The sequence below is a fragment of the Actinia tenebrosa genome, unplaced genomic scaffold (genome assembly GCF_029948245.1).
Source record: "Actinia tenebrosa isolate PJP-AT-01 unplaced genomic scaffold, QUT_ActTen_1.0 PGA_scaffold1__47_contigs__length_23844297, whole genome shotgun sequence".
NCBI lineage: Eukaryota > Metazoa > Cnidaria > Anthozoa > Actiniaria > Actiniidae > Actinia > Actinia tenebrosa.
The window spans coordinates 23,593,719-23,617,244 of record NW_028292578.1 but is presented as its reverse complement, the minus strand read 5'-3'; the positions used below and the strand labels follow the sequence as shown (position 1 = coordinate 23,617,244).

The 23,526-nt window shown below is 37.9% G+C and overlaps 1 protein-coding gene and 1 long non-coding RNA gene across 3 annotated transcripts in view; one reads left to right on the top strand and one right to left on the bottom strand.

The window, feature by feature from the left end:
- The window catches only part of LOC116289154 (uncharacterized), a 21,973-nt gene extending 2,764 nt beyond the window's left edge, over positions 1-19,209 (bottom strand). Inside the window, exons 1-20 of the mRNA XM_031696034.2 lie at positions 19,067-19,209; positions 18,533-18,568; positions 15,450-15,607; positions 14,620-14,862; positions 13,920-14,072; positions 13,133-13,272; positions 12,637-12,695; positions 11,617-11,899; positions 11,026-11,215; positions 10,274-10,381; positions 9,265-9,737; positions 8,707-8,810; positions 7,719-7,999; positions 7,247-7,599; positions 6,708-6,890; positions 6,289-6,355; positions 2,607-6,208; positions 1,632-2,308; positions 845-1,243; positions 111-500 (exon numbers count right to left, since the gene is read on the bottom strand). Of these exons, the coding sequence (XP_031551894.2) occupies positions 111-500; positions 845-1,243; positions 1,632-2,308; positions 2,607-6,208; positions 6,289-6,355; positions 6,708-6,890; positions 7,247-7,599; positions 7,719-7,999; positions 8,707-8,810; positions 9,265-9,737; positions 10,274-10,381; positions 11,026-11,215; positions 11,617-11,899; positions 12,637-12,695; positions 13,133-13,272; positions 13,920-14,072; positions 14,620-14,862; positions 15,450-15,607; positions 18,533-18,568; positions 19,067-19,115 (7,948 nt within the window). The 5' untranslated portion in view covers positions 19,116-19,209. The remainder of the gene's footprint in view (positions 1-110; positions 501-844; positions 1,244-1,631; positions 2,309-2,606; positions 6,209-6,288; positions 6,356-6,707; positions 6,891-7,246; positions 7,600-7,718; positions 8,000-8,706; positions 8,811-9,264; positions 9,738-10,273; positions 10,382-11,025; positions 11,216-11,616; positions 11,900-12,636; positions 12,696-13,132; positions 13,273-13,919; positions 14,073-14,619; positions 14,863-15,449; positions 15,608-18,532; positions 18,569-19,066) is intronic.
- LOC116289156 (uncharacterized) lies at positions 17,844-23,526 on the top strand. 2 transcript variants are annotated; one of them, XR_004196303.2, is made up of 4 exons: positions 17,844-18,112; positions 18,195-18,454; positions 21,679-22,333; positions 22,575-23,526. It is a non-coding gene; the product is annotated as an uncharacterized LOC116289156 (long non-coding RNA). The 2 variants fall into 2 exon arrangements; XR_004196304.2 differs by having other exon boundaries at positions 17,850-18,454.

Here is a 23,526-nt window from a genome sequence, read left to right as displayed (position 1 = left end):
GTCGAGTTCGTAAGCTTCATAAGTATCCCATTTAATTTTCGAGCTCGCAAGTAAAGCCGTAATCAATCAAGTCTTGTTTTGAACTTTGCGTCAGGTCTTGTTTTACTTACCACACTGGATTGGCACAGAGATATCCACACCATTCTTTACGCATGCTCTGACGTATGCCGCTGACACATTGCAATGAGACATTCGTTCCGGCTCTGAAGTTTCACAACTTGACGTGACGTCTTTGATGCAAGCTTCGAAGAAAGGTTTCGGGTCAATGACATCGAAACATTTTTGGAAAGGAGACATTTTGGATTTAAGGAGCTCTTCACAACGCGAGGATTCTTTTGGTTGGCATTGCTGTCGTTGGACAGGTCTTCTTATGTAGCATTCGGAGTCTTTGCTAACCAACCAGGAGTTCAAGAACTTTTCGAATTCTAATACTGTTCTGTTTTTGCCAAGAGGAGAACGCCACTCATCACTAATCTCGCCATTGTTTGTTCCCAGAAGACCTGATGGAGACCAAGATTAGGTGCAAGTTTACTATTAAAAGTGTGGCTAAGTTGATTAGTGCCGCTTCCTGCTTAGAAGAGTGGTATCCATAAAAAGCAACAGCCTAGACTGATATATGTTGTTTGATGCTTTACAGTTTATTAAGTTCATACACTAATTATACTTAAAGCGAAGCGTTAATAGAGGGAAAGGAGTAAAGTGGGCATATTGTCGTTGGCTTCATAGAAGTGCAGCCCATTAACTGAAGGAACTACTGATCATGATGTGAATGGGTTAACAATGAATCCCAAATTAAACTAAGCTAAAAGTCATTGCAGGAACTCTGGACTTTGTTGTAACTTACCAAGGGTACGGTTGTGATAGAATCCCGAAATGTAGGCGCCAAAAATGAAATGCTCCATCTCCAACTCAAACTCGAATCCTCTTCTATCGCTTATGACTCGTATATATGGACCATCTCTGACTGCATATACACTATCAAACCCTACCGGCAAGTCCGTCTTCACTATTTGAGGCTGCCCAGCAGTATTTGCTTTAATAGTCCCATCCTTGTAGATTTCTATATTCAATTCTGGTGTCATGATGATGTACGAGTTCTGTGTCGCGAGGACGGTAAATTCGCCATCGAGGAAGTCCCTTGCTAATAAGAATGAGCATCCTGGTTTGGGGATTTCAGGAACTCGGAACGAGCGCTTGTCGAAGGTGATAAAGTTGCGTTGGTTGATGACAAAGGCAGTTTCATCTGAAAGGCAAGAGAAGCGATTGCATTGAGACAATAGAAGCATATTGCATTTCTCTAGGGTAATAATCTAAAAAAAAAGAAACCTATGAAATATCTAGAGAGCACCGGCGAATCCCTCGTAAAGTCTCCTGAAAAACACTTGTGTTCGTATGATCGAAGTCTCTGATTCTTAACCTCAGGTCAAAGCTATGAACCGCACTTCACATGAACCGTACTGAAAGTAATGTATAATATTAGGTTCAGCTCATAAAGACCTATCTTTGACCTTAGTGCAAGTGGCTCAGCATCTCATTGGATATCTGGAATATCATGCCTGTATGCTTACCCGTCCGAGATTTATGATCAGTCCGTTTTTATCTTGACATTTAGTTTTTTTATTTAGACTTACTTTTAGGTGTGAATAAGATAGCCAGATCCTGCGCCTCCATCTTGCGCATTTTGTCTATCGTGTTCCACATAAAGTAAGGTAAGGTACTGTGAAGTAAGGTACTGTAAGGAATGTTGGTTTTGTTGAACATCTTTTCCAATGTCTTATTGCGCACCCAGGTATGCACTTCCATCATCATAGGGCTGGTTTTAACGTACTGATTCGTTAAGTTATTGGTTTTGTTGATAACCAGGGAGCAGTTCACAACGCTCTCTGCCTCATCGAAGACCTTTGAGGTACCATTAAAGAGAACATTAGCCCATTGCATGGTGATGTTCGAAGAGTTCGCCATTACTCTCTTTGGCTCCTTGATCATATTGAAGATCCAAGTGCTGAAGCTTAGGTAATGCCGAGAAACTTTTAAGAAGTACTTTGTGAAATTTGGTCTCGATTCCATTTTGTGAATTGTCGAGACTTTGAGAACTTTCTTTGAGTATGCCATCTGGATACGTGGTGTTTGGGTTTGCTCGTCTGTGAGGCATTCGTTGACGTATTTGGCGAAATGTGAAGCTTTGTTAAGGGTGAAGTTTACGATTTTAGGCATCCAAGATTCGATTAGTCTCTCTGGTGTGTTGTTTTTGGCAAGACTGAACATAGTTGTGTTCCACAATCTGATTAGTGGTCGTGCCCACGGCATCCTAAAACGAAATGAAAAAAATGGCATAGCAACTTAATTGAAAGAAAGCTATTTCTCGTTTCGGCAATAACAATGTACAATTTGTGTCATCTTCACTCTGAGCGTAATCTTTTCTCATTTCAAAGCACGTCATTCTCTCGAGAACACAATTCTTTGTTAGAGGTGTGTCCATGTTCATGTGTCTTCTCATGTGCAACCGTTAAAAGAAATGATACTCAAGGGAATGACACCTGGTCTGAAATGGAAAACCATTTAGCTCGAGGCAAACAGGTCTATTTAAGTTACATCATTTAGCTTACTTTTCACTGGTATTCCAGTAAAGTTCCGTCACATTCTTCTTCAGCATATCAAATCTCCCATGTACCGGAATGCTTACGTTAAGAATGCTTTCCATCATAGACATGGTCAAATTCCAGGTTTTGACAGTCATGTTTCGAGTTTGGTTGATGTAAAGTTCGACTATTTCTGTCAGATTTTTTTTTGAGATGCTGGTCATGACATTGTCAGTGTCGTTGTAGAGCATCACAACGAGATCCCTCGCGTAAACAATGTTATCGTGTGTTTTGTTCACGTGCCAAGATGGAAGTCGTAGCGTAGCATTGTACATCTCCATTGCCTTGTTGAGGGAGTTATTGAGCATCTTCTCGAGTGACCTATCCAATACTGACTCGTGGAATACTTCGGTTATATGATCTGGCTGGCTTAGGAAAGGTAATATTGTCTCAAGTGCCGTTCCATAAATCAAGTATTTATGGAAGTGATGGATAGTTATGTTGAAGATACTTGTGTTGAGTATTTCAGAGATGTTCATCCAACAAGGATGCATTATTCCCCCAGCAAAGGTCGTAGGACTTGCCATCATTTTGAGGTTGTTGTAGAAGGCATTGCTCTTGTTGTAGACTTCAGGGTACGTTTCATTGACAAAGTGGTCACTGAGGAAAGCAACATCGTCGCGCAAGATACGTAGATGTTCATGGATTTCTGTTATTACCATCTCAGTTTCATTCAAGATATACAGCATTTTATCTTTTACCTTCGGAAGGATTTCTTTGATGTGACTATCGACCATCTTAGAATGGATTTTCCACGAACCCATATCCTTTGATGCATTCCTTAGGTAATATGTGATGTCATTGGTCAAGTTTCTCAAGTAAAATGTGATGTTATCCGTCAGATTTTTGAGATGACTTGGTTTACCAGAGGAATTGTACAGAACAATATTGCTCAAAACTTCGGACAAGTTCCCGATGACACTCGTCTTGTTGAAACTTTCACTGATATACTTCAAGCTTTGAATCAATTCTTTTGCCATTTCCTTGCTCTTGATTTCATGTCTGGGAATAGCAACAATGGTCCTAGTTAGGTGTTTCCAGAACTTCATAATTTCGGATCTATTTTTCTTGAGATAGATGTCATAATCAGAGGTAACATCAGGCAACGAGTGAGATGTGACTTTCAGAAGTTTTTTCGTCAAATTGCTTAAATTGTCACCGAGGTTCTGTTGCGTGAACTTCCAAGCTGAAATTTCTCGAGTAAGTTTTTGCATTAGTATCTTGAGGTGCTTTCCAGTTTTCTTCATGTTTACTCCCCTTGAAGTAAAATTCACAGTGATGTTGAGAAGTTTTCTCGGCATGTCAAAAGTCTCCAAGTTTAGTTCCCTCCATATTCTCTTTAAAGACGTTGCGTTGAATTCCATGTACACCCTTCCTCCAGGACGGAACTCTAAGCTGCTCTCTTTGTAAAGATCAGACATGTTGCGTCTAACAAAAGAGATGTTAAGGTGGCTATCATTAAGGGCGAAGGCACTAAATTGCAAGGACGTATTTACAAACGTGGTATTGAGAAGCATAGCATTGACATTGACTAACATAACATTAATAGCTGTCTTCTTCGTAGTTGCGTTTAAGTACCACGTGATCGAACCATTAAAGGCAGTCCTGTTGACCATATTCCAGGTACTGATGTTTAAGAACAATGACTGACTTCTGTTACAAGTACGGCTTTCCATCATAAGAGTACGATTCCAAAGGGTTACGTTGGAAATCAGCTTCCGCTCAGTAATATAAGCGTTCCACAGGAGGCTGTCGTTTAGATTTGCACTCATATTGATTCCCTTGATGAAATTTCCAGAACAATTCAAGCCAAGAGTTGTGTTGGGAAAGTCTACGCTCACATTTAGGAGGCTGTTAGTTTTATGCCAGAACAGAGTGTGGTGCATTTGTTTCTTCAATATTAGTTTGTTTGGCATCTCAGTTTGGTCCATAACTTGGTAGTCAAATAAAGATGAAACATTAAGGATTTCTGTGTCATTTTTCATTTCAGCTTTCCATGAGGCTGTTCTATTCACAAACTGTCTAGGTAGTTTTGATTCTTTTTCTAGCATGTCTTTGGTTCTTGTCGAGAGAGTCAGTCCCACTAACATATTCTTCATCGTGGTGGAGTTCAAAAAAGTCAAGTTAAACGCGTTATACATATAAGATTCTGTTCCGTTCTTGGCTTTATGAACAATAAGAATTCGTCTTAACTTCGTCTTCATCTTCACTTCGTCTTGAAAAGAGTGCTGAAGGTCCATATTCCAGTTTCCCATGTTACCATTCACGCCAAGGAACTTCATTGAGTTGGTCTTTCTGTAGGAAACGGTTAATTTGGCTAAGGACTCATTCTTGCATGCGTAATTTACAAACATGTGTACATCAGGTCGTCTAAGCCAAGTTGCGTTGAGTTTGTGAGTCGTATTCATGGATTTTAAGTTCCAGATCAGATTCTTGACCTCGGTGCCATTAAGGAAGGCGATGCAAGATATAAAATCAGTTTTGTTCCAGGAAGTTCCATTAAGGTATCTCCCGATCAGGCAAATGCTTTTCTTTTCGGTTGTGTTTTTCATCGATGTCTCTAGAGCGATTGAGTTGTTCTTGTATGTCATGTTGAGTGCCATCTCGTTCCATTTCGTGACAAGATTCTCGTGTAACGTCAAATTGAGTGAAGTTGTGTAAGGCTTCAGTGTTGTGCGATTGTAGAAGGTAAAAGTAGTGAAGTAGGTGCTAAACTTGTGACCGATGGTCTTGACCACTTTCTTGCTGCCAAAGAGAGACATTCTCCTTGTTTCATTCATGCGCATCTCAACGCGAAGCCCTTTCTCTGTAATGTTTTCTGAAGTCATCCGTACATGGTCTATCTGCGTGATATTGAATTCCATTCTGTGATTGAGTAAGGGGCTCGGTCTTTTTCTGCACTTCATGACACAAAGGATGTTGGTTTTGAGCTCTGAAGAGCTATGCCTGACTTTTACTTGCCAAGTAAAGTCGAGAGGTCGATGCATCAAATTGAAGATCATACTTCCTGTGGATCTAGACGAGTAGTCAAGATTGGCATTAAGGAACATTACAGTGACAGGATTACCATAAGGACCGCGGATTAATGATGTTTTTGTGCTAATAATCTTGCTTGGTTCGTGAACCTTCGCAGTGTGGTACAGGGAAATATTGGGCAAAGTAATGTTCATCTCAGCCATGAGCATCTTGGAGTTACTATTTCGTGTGAAGTTCAATACTGTCCAGTTTGCTTCATGATCCCCAACACTGATATTCAATTGGAACCGATCTGGCTGGTCTAGCGTTGTGAGGTTCATCAAAAGAATTCTTTTGTGAGAGGATCCCGGTGTTGACAACTCCAAGCAAGTCTTATTTGGAGACTTGCTGAATTTCGTTTTGTTGACTTCCAGCTTGTAAGTTGTTAGTTTAGGGTCTGAGCGATGAAGTTTGATAGAAAAGTTGGCTGGGCCTGTTAGGGGGAGGAAAGGTGCCATCGTCTTGTCCCAGCTGATTGGAACTGATATGTTGCTGCATAGATCCATCCCAACGTATTTGTTCACGTTAAAAATGGAGCTGATACAAACACTTGCCTGAAAAATTTGTTTGAAGTCAAATGAGTTGTTGAAAGCAACTGAATTTATTTAAGATATTTTTTAAACAGCTGCTTTACCTTTCTACGCTGTTTTATTCCACTAATTGGTGTTTTTTTGTCGTTGACTTGTTTGAATAACATAGACCTAGTTGAGAAGAAGCGAACGCGTCTCAGTTAAAAATGAGTTATATTTAAAGCGTAGGGCAAGTAAAAACCACTTACAAGGAAATCCTTTTTGCCAAATCCTTATTGATTGACTTACTATCATTGGCAATCGATCACCGAGTTACATCCACATTGTCGTATCCTCCGTTCAAAAACAACTAAATACTCAAGGTCTGTTCCCCATTTGAAAGCCCCCTTGCCCCCATTGTTTAGTGGTTAAATAAGTAGGCTCCAATAGTAAAATAAGCTTTCGGATTTAAGGCAACCAACGACTAACGTTTAAATGTTTGCGCTAGAGAATAAAGCACAATCAATAAAAGCAAAGGGCTTACGACATGTTAAATATCTCTTCCGGCTTTTCATCGACATTGTAGTGGAATTTAAACGTTTCTTCTTTCTTGTAGGTCACATTTGCACTTATTTTTGCCGAGGTGAACAGTGTACCGTTGACCAGTATTCCGACCTTGCTGTGAAAGGCGTTGACTGACATCATCCCAGACATGCTCACAGCAGCACTGAAACACAAATAAAAGCAAAGTAATGGCTTCAAGTGGTGGCTTTTGCAAAAGTATTTTTACATTTATTGAGAGCCATATAAATACTAGGAAAAGGAAATTACTGCCAATGCATCCATGAATTCTGTTAGAATAGAATAGAATGGTATATATTTCAACACATTACGCCTAAGAGAGGCAAAACTCATTCACATTATTCAAAGGCGGGAGCAGAAGCTGGGGTGAGAGGGTTGAATTTTATTTCTCTCTAAATCACAGATAAGAGGTCCAATTCGAAATTGCTGAATTCAAACTAATAAGCATTATGAATGTAAGCTCCATATAAAATTGTAGATTTGCCTCATATTTTCACTAACCTTGGTTTGACACTCCCTTTAAATTTAATGCTAGGCCTCCAATCCCAGAACCAGCTGTGCAGATCACCTTTAGCGCTCACGTGAACACTTCCTACAGCAGTGCCATTGAGACTTAAGGTCAGCGGTAACCCAATAGACGTTGGAATGGTAAATGAGTCTTGCAGGAATAACCAATGCTTGGTATACATATCATCCACTCCATTTCTTAAATTTATCAACATTTCTACCCAGTCTAACATGGGTACTTCGTGTTGAAGCCACTTGAGGTCTTTGAGTGTGAAGAGTGCCAGTTCGTTGCCAAAGAGTTTAATGGAAAAGAGACCTGAAGGCGTACTAGTCCTTGGCATGTTCACCTAAAAAAATCAAAATTCATTAGGTTTGCGAAAGAGATTCACTTTTTTTAATGTTCAAACATGAATATTTCTTCAGAACAAAGCCCTGTAATGAATAATGGTATAAATATTTTCCATACCATGTCATGCAAGTATTGCAGTTCGTTCAAATCATCAAGGCTTCTCTTCTTCGGTTGGGTTTTGACGAGATCAGAGATGTGTGTATCAGGAAAGTGACCTCTTGGTCCAAAAAGTTTGTCCCAAAGGAGCTCCAGACCTTCTGTACGCGTGCTTGCTTCCAAGACAGGGAAGGCACCTCCCAAGACGTCAACTGAGAAGTTGAAGTGTGTATGGCGAGGAAGAAGGCTTTCGGGATGGTAGAGTACATGACTATCAGCAGACATTCCAAGGTTATTTTTCTCTATAATAGATATTAATAGTTTAAAGTTTAATAATTAAAATACCGGTTCACCATAATAGACCTAATTCACTGCTATCCCATTTTGAATGACGTACGCGCATGACAATCCCAAGAGTATCATTTCATTGTTTAACAGTTGCACATTAAAAGACACATGAATACGGATACGACTCAAACAAGGACTCTTATTCCCAAGAAAATGACACGTGGTCTGTAAAGGGAAAACAGTGAATTGGGTCCATACTATAATTTTTTTTACGATTTGCATTCCTTGAAATAAATTGCTCTCTCCATGTCTTATGCAGCGTGACATGGGTGTCATTGTAGATCAAGTCTGTGGTCGCGCGTTCAAATCTAGATCGACTGAACCGCATATGTAACTTGAGTTTGTTAAATGTAATATTCTCTGCCTTGCCACGAGGTTTTTCTGAGTTCTCCGGATATCGTCATTCCGCATACGTACAGAGATTAACATGTGAGTTCAATGTTTTGTGTTGTAAGCAGTAAATGTAGTGCTAGTAAGTGTGGAGCGAGCCTCACGAAATAGCTCCTTTCGGGGAATGATAGTCGTAAGATATATTTTTCCTGTACATGGATCTGGCGGAAACAAGACACCTTTGCTCCCTGCCTCCTCCCTAATCCCGAGACTCTGGGCTGCGCCACTGATGTTACAATAACTGCTATAATTTATGTTTTCTCGCACTTACCATTGAAGATCGATTTGTGCCACACAGTTGACTTTGATGTCGTGTTGAAATATCTGAGCGACGTTTGGGTTTCTCTCAAGACTTCTTCAATCATAGTTCCAATGCTATAATTAACAATTCGCGACATTAATGTATACATTAAATCGTCCCCTCAAAGTAGGTCGTATGCATCTATATGATGCACAGTGCTTATCCAAGTGATAAAAGAAAGGATATAATATACTTGGATGTGTTAACCTGAATTCTGGATGCGTGGTTACTAATGGTAAGCTGTAGCCACATTCCGATTATGAAGTTTGAAGAAATAAAGAATGTTGAACTCCATTTATGTTCCGGGAGAGCAGACCTCCTTCTTCGTTATCAAATTCCATACCCTTTGGAACAGAGGGTTGCAGTCCTCGATGTCAAATTCCCTTCGGTAGCCTACTCCCTACTACGCCCTGGGGCTAATACCTACACTTACACCTACACCTACTGGGTCTTTTATGAATTATTCTTGTGAACTTGCATGAACGAATAGCCAACTTGGTTAACGACTCAAGTATTTATAAAATTTACCTATGTCCGCTTGTTGGTTCCACAGATGTGTTCATACTAGTAAGGTGGCTCCATACTAGCGACCCAACTTGTGTATTTATTTCTTCCTGGAGTGTCTTCATTACAGTCTTGATGTCCTCTTTGGTAGGTTCCTTCATCCAGGCAAGATAAGCCATCATTCGTATTTCAGGGTCTTGCGCGTAGTCTTTGTAAATTGTCTTTAGTCCCTTCCTTGTTTGGTAGTCCAGTTTCAAGTCTCCAAGTACTTCCAAAGCAGCGGCAGAGATGTTCTTATAGTTTGATTTGAGGGCGCAATAGACGAGGTCGACTGGAGAAGTTTCCACAAAACGCGAGTTACCGATAGCCCGTAAAATGAAAATAATTTCATCAACAGTCTCTGGGGTAGCTTTGCAAAGTTCTAAGTTCATATACAACATGCTGCTGAAAGATCTTGATATTTCGAGTACTTTAGGGAAGTGGTCAAGGCCGGAAAGCTGCATAAGAAATGATAATAAATTAATCAAAGGCAAATTTGTGGTGGGGACTCAGGAAGGAAGAAGGAAGGATAGAAGATGAGAGTATAGAAAAGAGAGAAAGAAATTACGAAGGAGAGCACAGGGAGAGAAGGGGAAAGGAAGAGGAAGTAGGAACAAAGGAGAAAAGGGAGGAAGGCAAACAAAGAAGGTTGGATTGAGTAAGAAGATATTCGAATTTTGGATCTTTACTAATACAGCTATTTCAAAAAAGTTGAATACTGAATAGTGCATTCCAAGACTGGAGGGTATTGTAAATATACAGCAATTAACTCTCTACATGTAGTCAGTATATTGTTTCAGATGGAATACACTAAAAATAGAATAAATAATAATTATTAATCCCACTTTAGACAATGTCACTACGACCCACAATGAGCTTTGGTCTTGGAATGCATTATTCAGTTTGCAGTATTCAGTATTCAACCTTTTTTGAAATAGATGAATGCCTATAAAACTAAAGTCATTTAAACTTGTATGTTTTTCAGTTCACTTACATCGTCCTTGCAGTTCTTTGGGTAAACTTCACAGTGAGTACGCATCATTGAACCCATAATTGTTATGGTGTTCTCGGGTAGAATGTCCTTCTTTTCTTTCATCAAGGTCTGCAAAAAAGAGTGAGTAACTTTTAAATGTCGTGTTGAGTTATTTTTGATCAATAAATTTTTGTGGAACTATATGACGATCAAAGTAACATTATGGGCCAACGTTTTGATTTGAAAACGACCAGGGAATTTTCTTCATTATGGGGTCATAGACAACCAAAGGTAAGGGAAAGAGACGGATTAGAAAAATATCTTAATATTATATCCTATATCTTAATCGATCTCTTGGAGCACGTTCCCCATGCATTCCAATTTTAAGAATGTGGAAATAGACCCATTCAGTTTCCATTTCAGACCACGGGTAATTCCTAAGAGTACCACTTTTTTGTTTCTTGGTTGCACACGAGAATGGATACAACTCAAACAAAAAACCTTATTCTAAAGAGAATGACACGTGGTCAGAAATGGGAAAGCATTAAACCAAAGCTGAATGGGTCTATAGACCCCTTGCATGTCAAAGCAGCTCGATTTGGGGGAGAAAAAATAATTCCAATCTCCTGAGAATTGGAACCTATTGTTTTGTCTCCCAGATTGAGGTACAAGGTGTCTTTTTCTGCAAAAACTCTATAATGACCGCAATGACTTACGAAAACGAAAATCCAAAAATAGGTAGCAAGGAAACTTAGTTGTAATATGATTATTACCCAAACGTTATCAAGGATTTTCTCCGTTGGATTTCGGACCCACGAAAGCCCTGATAATAACTGCTTCCTGTACGTTTCGCTCCCTCGTTCAAAGACATAAGCCCACTCGGGAGTCTCGCGAATATGTTGAATCATGAATTCCGCACAAGATTCTGTGCCACACTGTATCAAGGCGTCGACGATCAACTGTCTGTGAAAAAAATGATAGAATAGTGTTCTCCTATGATGACGGGCAGTGTTTGCCTGTCATTGTAGGCTGGTAATGAAATTCATGAGATTCATTCAGCTGATTGATACCAATCAATGTAATGCTCTCTGGTCGATAATATATACATGACGGTACACAGGAACCTTGTTTGGGCTGCCTGTGGACGGTTAGTGTTTGCTTGTGATTGTAGGCTGGTAATGAGATTCATGAGCTTCATTCAGCTGATTGAATGCTCTGGGGGGAGTCTTTACCTAGGTAAATCAGGCTAGTAAGTCCACAAGACTTTCTTCTCGTGCTTTTTTGTATACCTATAGCTTTTGTTGTTGTTGCTGCTGCTGCTGCTGCTGTTGTTGTTGTTGTTGTTATATAATGAGAGTTTTTACCTGTAGTTTAAAAATAATTGTTTTGTGGGACATAAGTCCATCCTAGAACAGTCAGCAAACTTGGTCCATGTGTTTTTTATTCCTTGGAGATTTAATCGTCTGAATTGGAAGACCAGTTCGGTGTAGGCCAAAGGAGCCATCCATGATGTTTCTTTAGGTGTTTTATTTCCAACCAAGTCTTGTAGGATTTTGTCGACGGAAGTGGTGTCTCCTTGTAATTTTTCCTGCATTTTTTCTTTTACGTTGAAGTCAAATCTTAAATCTGACCTTTCACTGGAAGCATCTTGCAAAAGAAATTTTACAGCAAAATTTGTTATGTCTTTGGAACCAGAGACTTGAGACGTGGTAATGAGTATCGTTTGTATCTCTTAGGGGTGAAAATCGGCGATATGGTATCTTTTAGGGCGTTAAAATTGAAGTTTAGAATTTCGGCATTACTTGGTATCTTTTAGAGTATCTCTTGGGTATTAAAAGTCATCCAGCAACACACTTTTTAAAACACTTGCGGTATTTTTAGGGGTATTTTCGGAACGTTTTGACGAGCATAACCGATATTTTTACCCCGTGGGGGGATTACAGTCAATTTTTTGTCAAACTTGCACCAAAAAACAAAAAACAAAAAACAAAAAACAAAAAACAAAAAACAAAAAACAAAAAACAAAAAACAAAAAACAAAAAACAAAAAACAAAAAACAAAAAACAAAAAACAAAAAACAAAAAACAAAAAACAAAAAACAAAAAACAAAAAACAAAAAACAAAAAACAAAAAACAAAAACAAAACAAAACAAAACAAAACAAAACAAAACAAAACAAAACAAAACAAAACAAAACAAAACAAAACAAAAAAATCGGGATGAAAGATTTTATTTAAGACGATAAATTCATCAAACATCACTTTGTTTGTAAACGATGTTTCTGTTTTCTTGTCTGTCGTATCTTAACCATTAGCTAGGCGACTCTAATGGTGGAAAATTACTGCAATGGCCTTGAATTTGTATAAGCATATATGGTCTAATTACCTTCAAGATTGCTGCGATAGCCGCCAGAAAATGACATTTTTTCGAGTACTATCTTCTGCCTGAAAAGGAGAATCCACAACACACACAAAAATATATTCCATTATTCTGATATTGGGATGCACGGATGGCGTAAGAACGTGAGAGCGTTGCTTGTTGGTTATTTTGTCGTGTTTTTTTTTCAGTTTTTAACTTTTGTCGATATTGTCTTTGTTAACACATGAATTTGGCCTCACAAAAGTGGCCTTGGCACCATCACGTGACGGCGGTCATGATGGGAGGTACAAACTGAATACGGTCTAATCTGATTTACATGAGAAGGAATTCAATTTCCCAGGGGGGAGATACTTGATGGTGCAAAGCCTATATACTAACAAAACGTTTTGTATGGGAAAAAAACACAAATATTATTTTTCCATAAATGGTCACTTAGATTCATTTCTGCATGCTTCTCTATATCACGTCACGTGATAATTACGTCATGTCACGAGATACTTACGTCACGGTAGTCATGACCCCAGATGACTGATAACTCAAAGGTATCAGTAAGTGAGTTTCTTTGCATTCCACTGAGTAGATCTGTTTTTTCTCAATCTTGTAATGGCACAAGCTGGTGCAGTCAAGAGGTGTTCTCTTGCCCTAAAGTTGCCGATTAAGAAAGTTGGTGACAATAGATAATTAGCAATTATTCGCCGAAGGCGAAGTGAATATCGGGGAATATTCAACGAGACGCAAGTCTTCGAGTCTTCCATACGGAGCCTGAGGCGAATAATTGTTTTAGCATATACCAACTTGTGTACAAAGTAACTTGTTTTTATATACAATAATTCAATAAAAACAAACAAACAGAAACTTTTAGTTTGCGTGACAAATTCACGCAAAACGTTTAGCAAACCTTTTAGCAAAACTTTTAGGCCATACTTCGCTGCCTTTTTAGTATTGATAGGAATGGCATTTACTTTCATTTTTTCAATTTCCTCATCGGAAATTGTAGCAAAACGATTACCGGCCGACGCCATTTTCTTGCCGACTCAATATTCCGAGATTCAGAGGTGAATATCGTACGATATTCACCTCCAATTAACCAATGAGCGCGCGCGTTCTTAGGAAGTACACAAGTTGATATATGCTAATTATGATTAATTTATAACTATTTATACATGTATAATATAAATCTTTCCCTTCTCCTCCTTCTCCTTCTCCTTCTCCCTCTAGTCCAGCGACCTATTCTTTCTTCTTTTACTAGCTAATAATCCTCAAGATATAAATGTTCAGTATATATTTACCGAGCCGGTTGTATAAAAGACTGGATGCATAAGAGTGGTGTCCATGTTGGATCTATTGGTACATTCGGTTAGGTTCTTCACTTTGTAAACGTCTTCCTTGTCATCTTTGATCATCCTAAGGTATCGAGTCTTGCAGTCACCAGCGATATCTCTCTAATAATATCAAATAGTAGCATCATTGGATCAGTAATGATGTAATATCAGAAAACATGGATTCGAATATGAAACTATTTTGTTTTTCCTTCTGCAAATGCAACTTCTCGAAATAGTTTTGAATGAGAGGCTAACGTGGAAATGCAAAAAAAAAAAAAATTAATACCACCAATTTTATCGAGAAAAAGTGTGATTTTTTTGGTATTTTTATGTCAAGCTCGCATCCACGATACTTTTGAGAAAGTACCATTGAGGGATTATCATTGTATTAACCGCCCATCCATTGTTGGAGGTTTTTTTCTCTTTTGCAAATTCTAGGATGGATCGTTATTGTTGTCATTGGATGTTATTAAAAGGTGAAAGTCACCTTCTTCTTCCTCTTCTTCTTTTCTCTTCTTTTCTTTTTTTGCTTCTGCAAATCCTTAGAATGTTATACCACTTCTCAAGATGGCTCTTATTTGTTTAGGTCGTTCCATTTCCATTCCCTATGGGCACCCACCCTCCACCCTGCAACACCCCTGGACACGGCTCTGCAGCATTAACAAACCTCTTTAACTGTAGATTCACCCTCTTCCTTAAACTCCAGTTGAAGTGCACTCAACATTCCCCTCTTGATGTTTGTCACATATACTGGTTCTGCTTTGGATGTCTTGATGTCTAGGATCTGCCCGTTGACTGAGGTAAACGTAAGCGGGTTACCTTCAAGATCCCTCACAAATTCCTTTTTTCCTTTTGAGATCGTGAATTGGGCGTCGGGTGATGACCGTTCCGATAACTGCACATCATCAACCTGAGAAAAGAATTTACGAACAAATCTCAATCTTTTTTTCTTTTTAATTAATGACCGTTCTGATGACTTCACATCATAACCTAAAGACCATCTAGATCGATGGAAGATTGTTATACAGGGTTAGCTTCGATTTTGTATGAATTGCTTTAATATTCCTGCATTCTTTTGAAGGTCCGTGGAATTTCAAAGTGTTTTTATTGTAGAAGTTGCGCATTCTTTACCTTACCTTTGGTATTTGTGAATATTTGGAGACTGAAATAAGGCTAACCCTGTATACTTCTACACATGTACCCACCCACCCGGTTAGGCTTCACGAACTTGCAACGTCCCCTGTGATTGGTTAGGTTTAGGGGCGGGGTTGGGGAAAGGTCATTGTTTTCTATTGTTCTACACATGTGCGTCCTCCAATAGGATCACATCTTGCACAGCTGTATATGACTAATTCAAAATAAGGTCTATTCCCTCTCTCCTGACATCTTTCGCTTATCGAACACTTATTCGTTTCTTGTTAAAATCCCAAGTGCTTCTACTATAAGGTCCGGCGCAGACGGCTGGACGTTCCTAAAGAGACTACTACTACTACACACCTCCAGATGGAAGACGCACGAAGATACACTGTTCACATGGAAGCGCGCAGTGATTTTTATCTCAGCTTTTTCGTCCGTCGTTCCTTGGATACCAGTAGTGGACATTCCAACATATCGGTAGACGTACTTCCTGTTTGGAATAAACCGGTTCTCAGAATCTGGATCAGAAAAAAAAAACAAGAATTATTTTACCAAATGTTATTGAACTTAACACATAGACTATATTCATTTTTAATTTCTTAAAAATTTGAATTAGTATGGGAAATCGCACGATTTCGAGTACAATTTGGAATTCATAGGAACGAGTGATGTTTTGAAAGTTTTCAAAATTGGACGAGTTTATCCATAAATTCCGAATCGTACAAGAAGATCTTGCGATTTTTTGTTTATGATACACTCAACAAAACTGAGCAACTTAATTTAGACTTTACAGTGTACAAATTGGGATTTAATTGCACTCCTCTCGTCGAATTAGAATCCAGTAATTTTGTTGAGTGTATTAGATATAATTCATTTTCGAAATCAAAAAGATTCAAAACTTTCTAAAATGCTATAGAGCTGTATATTTTGTTAGAATTCGTACAGTCCCTCTCTTCCCTGCTCAGTGGGGTTGTTTTAGACGTTCGAGGAGGGGGGACAAGTTTTAAGTCACTTGGGAGAAGCGAAGCTATTTTTCAAGCGAATTACGTGTAATATGTGTTAGGGCTTGTTAATCCTAATTCATCGACAACGTTTAAACCAATTTAAACAAAGGCAGCTAGAGACAATTCTCCGGCATTCTGCGCATGTCATATCATGTCTATGCAGGCTACAAGCGCCACAGCGCGAGCGGAAGAAATGGTTTGACCCCTCCACCCCCACCACTCCACACATACACAGTGGCAGATTCCTTGTGAAAACAATAGTGATACAGAAGGAAAGGAAGTGTAAATAAGGCACAATGCCAGAAGTCCTGCGTAATGAGCTTGATCAGACTTGTTGGATATCTACATTTATATTTATTTGATCTCCGATGACCTTTTGCTGGCTGTTACCCCCCTTCACGCACACACAAATGGCTTATCCCTTATGAAAACGATTATTGCCATAAGAGTGTTCCTGCTTGATGAGCTTGATCAGACTTGTTGGATATCTAAATTTATTATTTGATCTCCGATGACCTTTTTGCTGGCTGCCAAAATATCGAGGCATGCGGAAATGAAACTCATGGGGCATCGAATTTACGCGTAAAGAAATTCCGAACAATCACTTCTCTGGCATGTCCAAAGGTTACGGAATGTTTATCGTCGAGAAACGAGAATCTAAATGTAGAAAAAGATCGAGAAAGACAAGAAAATACCAAAATAGCAGAGAGAAGAAGAAGGAGAAAACGATGATAATGGGAGATGATAATGATGATGAAGATGTTGTCGATGGTTAAGATGATGATGATAATGATATTAATGATGATAATAAAGATGATTGTAATGATGATGACTCGAAATTAAGACATGAACTAGAAGAGAAATGGACAAGAAAAATGTAGTTAAAAGAAAGAAAAGTAGAACCTTTTATTCTATATGTGTCGTGCAAAAAATCGTTAACGAAAAGGTCCCGATGTCAGATCAGATACCGAAATAGAATCCAAATCTGTTGTTGCACTCAAGCCCTTTATCAATCCCTCCAGGCCATACTTAAAGTATTCCATAACAAATGAAACAGGATATCTTCAGTGGTATATGCCCCAACAAACTAAACCAGAGGCTTAGAAGAATTCGATAATGTTTGTTCAGTGGTTCTCTCTTGTGCTTCGAGGGTTTTCCGGGTTCTCCGTTTTTCTCCTCCGATCCCTCAGCAAACATGAATCAACTTTAAAATTCTAAATCTAGTGGAAGAAGAGCCACTCTGTAGAACCACTATTAATCACATTTATTATAATATTGTTTATCATATTATTACTTTTTTTAAAATTATTTATACGATCTTTATTGCACTGAGCTATATATTTTTCCCAAAGATTCATATTACGGACTGAAAAAATTCGTACGGACGTGCGAATAACCTTGGCTTACGGTGTATATAACATTTTGAACTGAGATCTTTGAGATAAAAACCTTGACTGCTACTCGACTTTCTTATTATTCGAACATGACATTTTTCATGTGCGTGTCTCGAGATCTAATGAAATAAAAGTAGCCTAGGCTGCACTGCTAGGAAAACGTTTTTAGAACGCAGCTTTGGGCGATGGCGAGCCTGGCTTAAGGGAACACGTTTGTTCCACTAAACTCCCTTTGCATTGATTTCCCAAAGGAATTGTTCTGGAGTACATGCAAAATTGGACGTCTTTTTCTTATGCAAAAAAAACAAAAACAAAAACAAAAAAAAAAACAACAACAACAACAAACAAACAAACGTCCATTATCTAGTTCCGAAGAAATATTCGGCTCCTTGCGTGTACTACATGTACTTTAGCTATAATCTAAGGTTTCACTTTTCCATTTTCCTAGCCTTTTTGTCTTCGTCTTATCTGATCGCCTTTCCGCATTGTTTCACCCTTCGGCATTGTGCAAAACAACAAAACTATTAAGTGTCACATTTAGGCTTATATTACTTTTGATGAACTTCATATGTATCGGAGAGAGGGGGGATACTCCCACATATACGGTATACATTCTACGGGATTGGTACGGTTTTAGGGATTTTGTCATTGCGATATATATACAATTACACGAAAGTCTTAAACTGTGTTTTTTCTGTCTTGGATAGGAGCCTGTGATCTGCCATTTCAAATCTCACAACTCAAAGTTAAGTATCCTCTTATCAACGTTAACGCTATGTATATTTATATGACCAATTAATTATTTTTTTAATGTCTTAAGGTCAAGGTTTTGGCAAAATAACCCGGCCCCTTCCTTCTTGATATACAGATCAACAAATAGCTTTTAATCTGAAGTTCCTGTTATTATTATTTTTTTGATACACAACGAAGAGAGTTGAATCCTTCAAGAAGCTTGACCACAAGAAAGGTAGTTAACAACATGTATATGGACAAATGGGAGATTTACGACATGGTTAACATAATTAATGGTTGAGTTTTTACTTACTCTCACAGGTCGGTCTCATTAGCATTGGCCTCGGAGCTGTATTTTAAAAAAAACGAGGCAATTTATCAGTAATGATTTAACAGAAATCCATATTTTTTTTAAACTGAAAAGGATATTGCATATTCTGAGTTAAAATGAAAGAGCGGATAAATTTTTTTTCAAGTTTTGCTCGAGTTTCTGCAGAAGACCGAAAGTTTTTTTAAAAACAAGGTTTAGAACTGGTTTTCCCTGGCTCTGGTGTTGGAGCATCCAGTGGAATTTTCTGATCAGAACTTAAAATATAATTGCATGATTTGTACAGAAAAAAAAATGCTGATAAATTTTGAAAGGAGAAAGCTAAATTGAAAAAATGAAATGTCTTCAGTGGATAAAAAAACATGGAAGTTTGGAATGACGCAGTCCACAACATTACTGTCACAAACTTGTTCAAAAATATAAAGATTATTTACAAAAAAGTTTCACAAAACATTAATTTTCATTAATTTGAAAAAGAAACGGTAAAGCATAAGCAAAACAAGAAATCACGAGACCTACCTGCAAGAGTCCCGCAAGCTAAAGCCAGCAAAATCGCTAGTGCCTTCATCTTGTAAAAGTTGCAGGCAACTGGCTAAACATGTCAACGTTATCTCTTTTATACCCAGCTCTGCTAATGACAAGCTTTGTGGCAAAGCAATTGTCATCTTACAGGACCGATAACCCCTACCCCCCTGTCTTAATAACGTAGGTACCCTCCTCCCGCTGGAAGTGAAATTCTCGATTTTTGGACTCGAATATCTCCAAAACAAAAATTCAAATTGAATTTATGAATCTGATTTTCTATACGACGTATCTGCGTATAGAAATAGCCAACAGACATCCAGTAGTGAGCATTTTTAGGACCTCACGAGAGGGGGGAGGGTCACATTTACCATTTACATGTACCTTGTCCCCCCAGAACATGAGCGCCTTACCGGGATCAATGGCTTGATCACGAAATTCAAATTAATGACGTCATGAACTTTAACTCGTTAAATCCTGAGCATAAGTTATACATGTCTTAAAAGATGAATATTGAGGTCTGCTAGCTGGATGCAGAGGAATTCGAATGTCACCTGGGATAAGACACCATTTCCTTTCTTTTTTTTACGGCCCTAGTAAATTTCCCCCGATGTATAAATGGATGACAGGTCTTCTCACGAACATCGAGGGTCTGTTTCAGTATCCAGTTTCAAAAGTGGCCATTTTTCTATTTTGTTGATATTTTTGGACATAAAGTTCACGTGTACAGCGAGTGCATGTTTCCGATTTAGCATCAGGTTAAACAGATTAACCAGGTTTTCATCGTTTTCCTGTATTCACTTAACCTTTTGCAAACCTCTTCACCAAAAAAAAATATTCTTTTTGTTTATCTACTACTATACGTGATGGATATTTTTGCGTTTCCATTTAACTAATCTTAAAGAATTCCAATTGTTCAAAGGCAAAGAAAAATCTGCAGTATTAAACTCCCTTTTTCGTTTTCGTGCTCGTTTAGGCTCGTTTACAATGGCTGATTTTTTCCGCCATTTTTGTCGCAATTTTCGAAAATATGATAAATTTTGTCTCAGACCACGTATTATTAGGGACTTTAAGGAATAAGATATGCAAAATAAATGAATGAATAAATAAATACCCCCCCCCCAAATTATTAAGCAAAAATTAACGAATTTTAAATGTCTTATAGGATCCGTCGACATGTATTCAGATATTTCAAGAGAGAATATGTTCTCTTGGATATTTTTTTCCATTTCAAACAAATTCTCGTCCATGCGAATTCGAATCGTTTCCGTCCGCCACGCGTTGGCGTCTTAGTGGCAATCGAAGGCCAATCCTTTCATCCGTAAAAGAAATATCGTTAAAAAAAACACTGTAAACACAATGGTGTTATCCCATTGGTAATACTTTGCCGTGTCTTTAGCGAGATAAAAGCTTGTGGCAATCTTCTCGCATCAACAGTAAAGGCCAAGGTATCATAGGAGGGCAACTTCGTGACTAACTTTTCCGGCTAAATCTAATACAAAGGAAAAAAACCAGAGATGAAATGGCTAGATTTAATCGGAAGCACCAGGCCAAGTTCAGCCACGACTAAAGTTCAAGGACAAAAAAAATATCTAAAATATCTTCTCCGTTTATCAACGGGTTTATAATCTTACGCTTGAAGTAAATCATGGCAATGCAAATTTACAAATATTGTTATCATACGAAAATTTTGGGGAATTATACTTATTTTATTTATTTACATTCATATTTTAACAGGAAGCTTTTTCACTTATAAATGTGATTTTCGAGAAGGTCCTGATAAATAAGATATTTTTGACAATAATAAGTAAAAAGTCAACATCATTATTACTAGTAAATGTAAAAGATGAAAAGTTGGCAAATTATTTAGGTTTACAGGTTTAAAAGAAATTCAATTTAAAATGGCTAATCTTAGAACACTGTTTAAGTGTGTCACTCAGATTGTTCCATTCTTTCATGGCTTGATACTGCATTGTTTGTTTTGCCCAGTTAGTTTTGGGTCGTGGTAAGCGAAACTCGCTTCCATGCCTCGTGTTGTAGCCATGCTCATTGAGCTTATTCAGCTTTAGATTTGATGATAATAATCTGTTTTTACATTTGAATATATCGATGGTAGTATATTATTTCATTTAGAATCAAATGCATTTCCCTTCATTTTATTTCTTTCTTTATCAATACCATGCGAGAACATCAAATCAAAATGGCTATTAAAATGCGTCCCATTTGACAGAAAACACACTAAAATTTGAAATTTAATATTATAATCATAATCATTCGAAATTCTCTGGCAAATAACCAAAGCGATTTATCAACAGACGTTCAATTGAACCACTAGATATGTCTTTGATGCTCAAGATATAGCGTTCCTAGATCATATCAGAGAAAATACAAAAGATATATGGCGAAAAATTTTACCAAGAAAGAATAGATAAACTTCCAAGTGTGCAAAAACTCTTACATTCACGAGTTTCAATAGCTTTTTTACATCTATTGTTTTTAGAGGCTTGTGTAGAGGATTTAAAGAATGTCTATTGCCAATTAATATTTTAACACCTAAAGTAAACAAAGACTTTGTTCTACAAGAACTAAACACTAGCTTTGTTCCACAGGAACTCTCAAAGCTAAAAACAACGAAAGCCACCGGGCTTGACGAGATCCTTGCAAGACTTCTGGAAGATGCAGCTACCGTTATTGCCAAGCCGATCGCATCAATTGTTCTGCAAGAACTAAACACTAGCTTTGTTTCACAGGATCTCAAAGCTCAAAACAACGAAAGCCACCGGGCTTGACGAGATCCCTGCAAGACTTCTGGAAGATGCAGCTACTGTTATTGCCAAGCCAATTGCATCCATGATAAATCAGACGTTCCTAACATGGAAAATTCCATCTCAGTGGAAGGAGGCCAAAGTCACGCCAATTTACAAGTCTGGTGCAATATGGATGATGACAATAATTATCGTCCCATCTCAGTCCTACCTATTATCTCCAAGGTCATGGAACGCGCAGTACAAGTTCAACTGCTGCAATTTCTAAAGGATAATGATGTCCACTCAACATTCCAGTCAGGTTTCCGAAAAAAGCATTAGTCTACTTTCACATCCCCATAATACTTTGCGTCTTTGGGGGGTAACCAGAGGGTAAAAGCCCGCTTATTTTGCTGAAGGCTGATCAGACAATGTTGAAAATACCTTGTTAGGTATCCAAAGATAAAATGAAGAAGTAAAAAACAGAAAAAGATAAAAGCTAAGCTTGAAGACGTTTAAGGTAAATTTTTAAAAACATTTCGTAAGTCAATACATTTTCTGTAAGACCAAAACTCTTGATGATCTGTACACGCAAAAATAACTTGGAATAAACTGATAATCAGTATTGCACAGATAAAAGCAGGTATAGTATAAATTCAATTAAGAAACCTTTCAATTTGGGACAGTTTTTTGATTGGTTATCCCCAAAGACGCAAGCCATTATGGGGATGTGAAAGTAACTGCTGCTGTTTACTTCGTAGATCATATCTTGGAGAACACAGATCAACAGAATCTTACTGGTGCTATCTTTATTGCTCTCAAAAAGACTTTTGATTTAGTAAACCATCAATGTCTTCTCCACGAGTTAGAACATTATGGAGTCAGAGGTCAGAGCATAAATTGGTTCAGATATTATTTAACTACACGCTCTCAAAGAGTATGGTATGAACAGGACTTATCAACTAGCCTACACCTTGAATACGGCGTCCCTCAAGGTTCTTTACTCGGGCCTCTGCTCTTTAGTTATTCACATAAACGAATTGCCATTGTGTTTAAAATTATCTTTGATCAGCATGTATGCCGGTGATACAGTCATATACTTCTCTGGAATCGATGTAAGTACTGTCAAGGTTGTTTTACAAGACGACCTAAATCGTCTTGAGCTGTGGATGGAGGGAAGTCAGCTGGTACTAATTCAGAGCAAGAAGAAAGGACTACTCTTTGGAACAAGACAAAAGTTAGAAAACACTGCAGATTTCATTCTCCAACTCAAAGGAAAGACCATTGAAAGAGTCACAAAATTCCATTATCTGGGCATTATATGTTAGATGAAAACTTCACGTCGAAAGAAAATTCTGACTTTGTCTACAATAATAAAGTGGTTAAAAGCTCGGGTCTTCTGTCATAGTCTTATTTATATTAATATTCATTATAACTAAATTCATTTTATTTTTTCGTTAGTTTCATATTTAAATTTTCCAATTTTCCTTATTGCGTATTTTCTTAAGACCAATTAGTAGTTTTAATTCTAGCTTGATTATGTTAGTAGGATTTTTAATTACTATTATCGTTTCTAAAATTGTAAATTAGTGTAGTAGACTAGTGTAGTAGAATAGTCATTTTTTAAATTGTAAATTAGTTTTGTAGGGCCCCTATGGACAACAGCTATGCTGAATATAGGCCACCCTGTTGAAATAAAGCTATCTATCTAAA